This window comes from Ascaphus truei, chromosome 20 (assembly GCF_040206685.1).
Source record: "Ascaphus truei isolate aAscTru1 chromosome 20, aAscTru1.hap1, whole genome shotgun sequence".
Classification (NCBI taxonomy): Eukaryota; Metazoa; Chordata; class Amphibia; order Anura; family Ascaphidae; genus Ascaphus; species Ascaphus truei.
Window position 1 is genome coordinate 27,683,583 of NC_134502.1, and position 9,417 is coordinate 27,692,999.

At 45.6% G+C, this 9,417-nt stretch overlaps 1 protein-coding gene across 1 annotated transcript in view; it reads right to left on the minus strand.

Annotated features, from left to right (window-relative positions):
* Positions 1 to 7,679, minus strand: part of C3 (complement C3) — an 86,657-nt gene extending 78,978 nt beyond the window's left edge. The window contains exon 1 of the mRNA XM_075577600.1: positions 7,528 to 7,679. Coding sequence (XP_075433715.1) covers positions 7,528 to 7,592 — 65 coding nt within the window. The 5' untranslated portion in view covers positions 7,593 to 7,679. The remainder of the gene's footprint in view (positions 1 to 7,527) is intronic.
* Between the last annotated feature and the right edge of the window lie 1,738 nt (positions 7,680 to 9,417).

Below are 9,417 nucleotides of genomic sequence, written 5' to 3' on the forward strand. Positions count from 1 at the left end.
CAGAATCACCTGAGGAGTAGCCAACTGAGGAGCGCCCAACTGGAGTAGAACTTTCTGAACTTGGCTCCACCACAACAAAAAAAACTGGGATATTTGACCATGCACGTCTTTATCCCGGGCTTTGCTGCAAACGCTGCATGAAATGCTTAAAGGGACCTGTTTTACAGTGGGTAAGAAGCACAAAGTGACACTATGGGAGATATAGACAGACACTGCTCTGCATATAGACAGACACTGCTCTGCATATAGAGAGACACTGCTCTGCATATAGACAGACTCTGCTTTGCATATACACAGACGCTGCTCTGCATATAGACAGACACTGCTCTGCATATAGAGAGACACTGCTCTGCATATAGACAGACTCTGCTCTGCATATAGACAGACTCTGCTCTGCATATAGACAGACACTGCTCTGCATATAGACAGACACTGTTCTGCATATAGACAGACACTGTTCTGCATATAGACAGACACTGCTCTGCATATAGACAGACACTGCTCTGCATATAGACAGACACTGCTCTGCATATAGACAGACACTGCTCTGCATATAGACACTGCCCTGCATATAGACACTTCTCTGCATTTAGACAGACATTGCTCTGCATATAGACAGACACTGCCCTGCATATAAACACTGCCCTGCATATAGACACTTCTCTGCATTTAGACAGACATTACTCTGCATATAGACAGATACTGCTCTGCATATAGATACTGCTCTGCATATAGACAGACACTGCTCTGCATATAGTCAGACACTGCTCTGCATATAGACAGACACTGCTCTGCATATAGACAGACACTGTTCTGCATATAGACACTGCTCTGCATATAGACAGACTGCTCTGCATATAGACACTGCTCTGCATATAGACACTGCTCTGCATATAGACAGACACTGCTCTGCATATAGACAGACACTGCTCTGCATATAGACACTGCTCTGCATATAGACAGACTGCTCTGCATATAGACACTGCTCTGCATATAGACACTGCTCTGCATATAGACACTGCTCTGCATATAGACAGACACTGCTCTTTATATAGACACACTGCTCTGCATATAGACAGACACTGCTCTGCATATAGACACTGCTCTGCATATAGACACTGCTCTGCATATAGACACTGCTCTGCGTATAGACAGACAATGCTCTGCATATAGACAGACACTGCTCTGCATATAGACACTGCTCTGCATATAGACAGACACTGCTCTGCATATAGACACTGCTCTGCATATAGTCAGACATTGCTCTGCATATAGACAGACTCTGCTCTACATATAGACACTGCTCTGCATATAGAAAGACACTGCTCTGTATATAGACACTTATAGACACTGCTCTGCATATAGACAGACACTGCTCTGCATATAGACACTGCTCTGCATATAGACAGACACTGCTCTGTATATAGACAGGCACTGCTCTGTATATAGACAGACACTGCTCTGTATATAGACAGACACTGCTCTGCATATAGACAGACACTGCTCTGCATATAGACAGACACTGCTCTGCATATAGACAGACACTGCTCTGCATATATACACTTATAGACAATGCTCTGTATATAGACCGACACTGCTCTGCATATAGACACTGCTCTGCATATATACAGACACTGCTCTGCATATAGACAGACACTGCTCTGCATATAGACAGACACTGCTCTGCATATAGACACTGCTCTGCATATAGACACTGCTCTGCATATAGACACTGCTCTGCATATAGACACTGCTCTGCATATAGACAGACACTGCTCTGCATATAGACAGACACTGCTCTGCATATAGACAGACACTGCTTTGCATATAGACAGACATTGCTCTGCATATAGACAGATACTGCTCTGCATATAGATAGACACTGCTCTGCATATAGACAGATACTGCTCTGCATATAGACACTGCTCTGCATATATACAGAGACACTGCTCTGCATATAGACACTTCTCTGCATTTAGACAGACATTGCTCTGCATATAGACACTTCTCTGCATATATACAGACATTGCTCTGCATATAGACAGACACTGCTCTGCATATATACACTTCTCTGCATTTAGACAGACATTGCTCTGCATATAGACAGACACTGCTCTGCATATAGATACTGCTCTGCATATACACAGACACTGCTCTGCATATAGACAGACACTGCTCTTCATATAGACAGACACTGCTCTGCATATAGACACTGTTCTGCATATAGAGAGACACTGCTCTGCATATAGAGAGACACTGCTCTGCATATAGACACTGCTCTGCATATAGACACTGCTGTGCATATAGACACTGCTCTGCATATAGACAGACACTGCTCTGCATATAGACAGACACTGCTCTGAATATAGACACTGCTCTGCATATAGACACTGCTCTGCATATAGACAGACACTGCTCTGCATATAGACACTGCTCTGCATATAGACACTGCTCTGCATATAGACACTGCTCTGCATATAGACACTGCTCTGCATATAGACACTGCTCTGCATATAGACAGACTGCTCTGCATATAGACAGACACTGCTCTGCATATAGATACTGCTCTGCATATAGACGGACACTGCTCTGCATATAGACGGACACTGCTCTGCATATAGACGGACACTGCTCTGCATATAGACAGACTGCTCTGCATATATACACTGCTCTGCATATAGACAGACACTGCTCTTCATATAGACAGACACTGCTCTGCATATAGACACTGTTCTGCATATAGAGAGATACTGCTCTGCATATAGAGAGACACTGCTCTGCATATAGAGAGACATTGCTCTGCATATAGACACTGCTCTGCATATAGACACTGCTCTGCATATAGACACTGCTCTGCATATAGACAGACACTGCTCTGCATATAGACACTGCTCTGCATATAGACACTGCTCTGCATATAGACACTGCTCTGCATATAGACACTGCTCTGCATATAGACACTGCTCTGCATATAGACAGACACTGCTCTGCATATAGACACTGCTCTGCATATAGACACTGCTCTGCATATAGATAGACACTGCTCTGCATATAGACACTGCTCTGCATATAGACACTGCTCTGCATATAGACACTGCTCTGCATATAGACACTGCTCTGCATATAGACAGACACTGCTCTGCATATAGACACTGCTCTGCATATAGACACTGCTCTGCATATAGACAGACACTGCTCTGCATATAGACACTGCTCTGCATATAGACACTGCTCTGCATATAGACAGACACTGCTCTGCATATAGATACTGCTCTGCATATACACAGACACTGTTTTGCATATAGACTGACACTGCTCTGCATATAGACAGACTGCTCTGCATATAGACACTGCTCTGCATATAGACAGACACTGCTCTGCATATAGACACTGCTCTGCATATAGACACTGCTCTGCATATAGACAGACACTGCTCTGCATATAGACAGACACTGCTCTGCATATAGACACTGCTCTGCATATAGACACTGCTCTGCATATAGACAGACACTGCTCTGCATATAGACACTGCTCTGCATATAGACACTGCTCTGCATATAGACAGACACTGCTCTGCATATAGACAGACACTGCTCTGCAGATAGACACTGCTCTGCATACAGACACTGCTCTGCATATAGACAGACACTGCTCTGCATATAGACAGACACTGCTCTGCATATAGATACTGCTCTGCATATAGACACTGCTCTGCATATAGACAGACACTGCTCTGCATATAGACAGACTGCTCTGCATATATACACTGCTCTGCATATAGACAGACACTGCTCTTCATATAGACAGACACTGCTCTGCATATAGACACTGTTCTGCATATAGAGAGACACTGTTCTGCATATAGAGAGACACTGCTCTGCATATAGACACTGCTCTGCATATAGACACTGCTCTGCATATAGACACTGCTCTGCATATAGACACTGCTCTGCATATAGACAGACACTGCTCTGCATATAGACAGACACTGCTCTGCATATAGACACTGCTCTGCATATAGACACTGCTCTGCATATAGACAGACACTGCTCTGCATATAGACACTGCTCTGCATATAGACACTGCTCTGCATATAGACACTGCTCTGCATATAGACACTGCTCTGCATATAGACACTGCTCTGCATATAGACAGACACTGCTCTGCATATAGACACTGCTCTGCATATAGACAGACACTGCTCTGCATATAGACACTGCTCTGCATATAGACACTGCTCTGCATATAGACAGACACTGCTCTGCATATAGATACTGCTCTGCATATACACAGACACTGTTTTGCATATAGACTGACACTGCTCTGCATATAGACAGACTGCTCTGCATATAGACACTGCTCTGCATATAGACAGACACTGCTCTGCATATAGACACTGCTCTGCATATAGACACTGCTCTGCATATAGACAGACACTGCTCTGCATATAGACAGACACTGCTCTGCATATAGACACTGCTCTGCATATAGACACTGCTCTGCATATAGACAGACACTGCTCTGCATATAGACAGACACTGCTCTGCATATAGATACTGCTCTGCATATAGACACTGCTCTGCATATAGACAGACACTGCTCTGCATATAGACAGACTGCTCTGCATATATACACTGCTCTGCATATAGACAGACACTGCTCTTCATATAGACAGACACTGCTCTGCATATAGACACTGTTCTGCATATAGAGAGACACTGTTCTGCATATAGAGAGACACTGCTCTGCATATAGACACTGCTCTGCATATAGACACTGCTCTGCATATAGACACTGCTCTGCATATAGACAGACACTGCTCTGCATATAGACACTGCTCTGCATATAGACACTGCTCTGCATATAGACAGACACTGCTCTGCATATAGACACTGCTCTGCATATAGACACTGCTCTGCATATAGACACTGCTCTGCATATAGACACTGCTCTGCATATAGACAGACACTGCTCTGCATATAGACACTGCTCTGCATATAGACAGACACTGCTCTGCATATAGACACTGCTCTGCATATAGACACTGCTCTGCATATAGACAGACACTGCTCTGCATATAGATACTGCTCTGCATATACACAGACACTGTTTTGCATATAGACTGACACTGCTCTGCATATAGACAGACTGCTCTGCATATAGACACTGCTCTGCATATAGACAGACACTGCTCTGCATATAGACACTGCTCTGCATATTGACACTGCTCTGCATATAGACACTGCTCTGCATATAGACAGACACTGCTCTGCATATAGACAGACACTGCTCTGCATATAGACACTGCTCTGCATATAGACAGACACTGCTCTGCATATAGACAGACACTGCTCTGCATATAGACACTGCTCTGCATATAGACACTGCTCTGCATATAGACAGACACTGCTCTGCATATAGACATTGCTCTGCATATAGACACTGCTCTGCATATAGACACTGCTCTGCATATAGACAGACACTGCTCTGCATATAGATACTGCTCTGCATATAGACACTGCTCTGCATATAGACAGACACTGCTCTGCATATAGACAGACTGCTCTGCATATAGACACTGCTCTGCATATAGACAGACACTGCTCTTCATATAGACAGACACTGCTCTGCATATAGACAGACACTGCTCTGCATATAGACAGACACTGCTCTGCATATAGACACTGCTCTGCATATAGACAGACACTGCTCTGCATATAGACAGACACTGCTCTGCATATAGACACTGCTCTGCATATAGACACTGCTCTGCATATAGACAGACACTGCTCTGCATATAGACATTGCTCTGCATATAGACACTGCTCTGCATATAGACACTGCTCTGCATATAGACAGACACTGCTCTGCATATAGATACTGCTCTGCATATAGACACTGCTCTGCATATAGACAGACACTGCTCTGCATATAGACAGACTGCTCTGCATATAGACACTGCTCTGCATATAGACAGACACTGCTCTTCATATAGACAGACACTGCTCTGCATATAGACACTGTTCTGCATATAGAGAGACACTGTTCTGCATATAGAGAGACACTGCTCTGCATATAGACACTGCTCTGCATATAGACACTGCTCTGCATATAGACAGACACTGCTCTGCATATAGACACTGCTCTGCATATAGACAGACACTGCTCTGCATATAGACACTGCTCTGCATATAGACAGACACTGCTCTGCATATAGACACTGCTCTGCATATAGACAGACACTGCTCTGCATATAGACAGACACTGCTCTGCATATAGACACTGCTCTGCATATAGACACTGCTCTGCATATAGACACTGATCTGCATATAGACACTGCTCTGCATATAGACACTGCTTTGCATATAGACACTGCTCTGCATATAGACACTGCTCTGCATATAGACACTGCTCTGCATATAGACACTGCTCTGCATATAGACACTGCTGTGCATATAGACACTGCTGTGCATATAGACACTGCTCTGCATATAGACACTGCTCTGCATATAGACACTGCTCTGCATATAGACAGACACTGCTCTGCATATAGACAGACACTGCTCTGCATCTGAACGCAGAACACAATGACAATAACTGGGTGAGTGCCGCAGACACAGACTGAAGTGATGTGAGAGGAGCGTGCTGACCCCCAGAGCTTACACTCTAATACTGCAGGCACAGAGTGATAGGAGCGTGCTGACCCGCAGAGCTTACACTCTAATACTGCAGGTACAGGGTGATAGGAGCGTGCTGACCCCCAGAGCTTACACTCTAATACTGCAGGCACAGAGTGAAAGGAGCGTGCTGACCCGCAGAGCTTACACTCTAATACTGCAGGTACAGAGTGAGAGCAGCGTGCTGACCCCCAGAGCTTACACTCTAATACTGCAGGTACAGAGTGAGAGCAGCGTGCTGACCCCCAGAGCTTACACTCTAATACTGCAGGTACAGAGTGATAGGAGTGTCCTGACCCCCAGAGCTTACACTCTAATACTGCAGGCACAGAGTGAGAGCAGCATGCTGACCCGCAGAGCTTACACTCTAATACTGCAGGTACAGAGTGAGAGGAGCGTGCTGACCCCCAGAGCTTACACTCTAATACTGCAGGTACAGAGTGAGAGCAGCGTGCTGACCCCCAGAGCTTACACTCTAATACTGCAGGTACAGAGTGATAGGAGTGTCCTGACCCCAGAGCTTACACTCTAATACTGCAGGTACAGAGTGAGAGCAGCGTGCTGACCCGCAGAGCTTGCACTCTAATACTGCAGGTACAGACTGAGAGGAGCGTGCTGACCCCCAGAGCTTACACTCTAATACTGCAGGTACAGAGTGATAGGAGCGTGCTGACCCCCAGAGCTTACACTCTAATACTGCAGGTACAGAGTGAGAGCAGCGTGGTGACCCGCAGAGCTTACACTCTAATACTGCAGGTACAGACTTATAGGAGCGTGCTGACCCCCGGTGCAGGGACAGATTTGGGGGTTGCTGCTGTGCCGCTCCCAGGTTGGGGACCCTCATACTCACAGTGGCTGGGCGTAGGATCCAGCGAGCAGGAATAGCAGTGTGAGGCAGAGCGCTCTGCACCCCATGGTGCCGGTAGGGTTCTGTGCAGAGCCTGTGCAGGACGGGGGTTTATATGGGGCGCTATGTGGGGGTGGGAGATTTTAGCAAATAGTCCCATTAATCAGTAACTGGGAGGAGCTGAATTTCCAAACTCTGACATTCCCAGAGACAACAGGTGTGTCATAAACACACACAGGTACACACACATTCACAGGTACATACACAGGTACACACACACCAACACACACCAAGGTACACACACACATACACAGGTACTCACACAGGCACACACATACCCAGGCACACACATACCCAGGCACGCACATACCCAGGCACATACATTCACAGGTACACACACACCAACACACACCAAGGTACACACACACAGTTATGCACAGGCACACACATACACAGGTACATACACAGGTACACACACACCAACACACACGAAGGTACACACACACACAGTTATACACAGGCACACACATACACAGATACACACACGTACACTCACACACGTACACACACACAGGTACACTCACACAGGCACACACATACCCAGACGCACAAAGGTACACTCACACACAGGTACACACACACACACAAACACACACACACACACACACACACACACATACGTACTGTACACTCACACACACAGGTACACAAACACACAAAGTCACACTCACACACAGGGTTGACAAGTGTCTCACAACACATGTACACAAACACATAGGAACAACTTGTGTGTCACAACACACACAGGTACACACATACACAGGTACACAAACAGACAATGGTACACTTGCATACAGGTACACAAACAGACAATGGTACACTTGCATACAGGTACACAAACGTACACAGGTACACACACATATACAAACAGACACAGGGACGATAAGTGTGTCACAACACATGTACACAAACATACAGGGATCACAAGCGTGTCGCAACACATGTACGCAAACAGACAGGGATGACAAGTGTGTTCCAACACACCGGTACACAAACACACACAGGGATAACAAGTGTGTTGCAACACACACAAGTACACAAGCACAGGGAGCCTCAGACACAAGCAAACAAACACACAACTGAATCCACGAAGTGTAAAGTTAAACACACCCACTGTACCATCGACATAAGCTCCCATCCAAACACACGTGTGTAACTATAACAACAAACACACGCAAAGAAGATATTTGTATCACTTAGGTTATACAGTATACAGCCGTGACTGTGACTGATCCCCAAAGGTTTCGCGTTCACTTTGCTAAAACTCCCTCAGTGTTTTTCAAATAATTCAATGTTTATCGGATCACTGGGTCAAAAAATCCTCTCCGGCAAATTATGTGAAGAAGATGTTTAAATTTGTTAATTTGTGCACTTTTTGGTCCTACAGTAGGAGAGACTGACCACTTAACCCTGTCACTGCCATTAGTACACTTTGCCCCTAGGAGGGACTGACCCCTTAACCCTGTCACTGCCATTAGTACACTTTGTCCCTAGGAGGGACTGACCCCTTAACCATGTCACTGCCATTAGTACACTTTGCCCCTAGGAGGGACTGACCCCTTAAACATGTCACTGCCATTAGTACACTTTGCCCCTAGGAGAGACTGACCCCTTAACCATGTCACTGCCATTAGTACACTTTGCCCCTAGGAGGGACTGACCCCTTAACCACGTCACTGCCATTAGTACACTTTGCCCCTAGGAGAGACTGATCCCTTAACCATGTCACTGCCATTAGTACACTTTGTCCCTAGGAGGGACTGACCCCTTAATCATGTCACTGCCATTAGTACACTTTGCTCCTAGGAGAGACTGACCACTTAACCCTGTCAC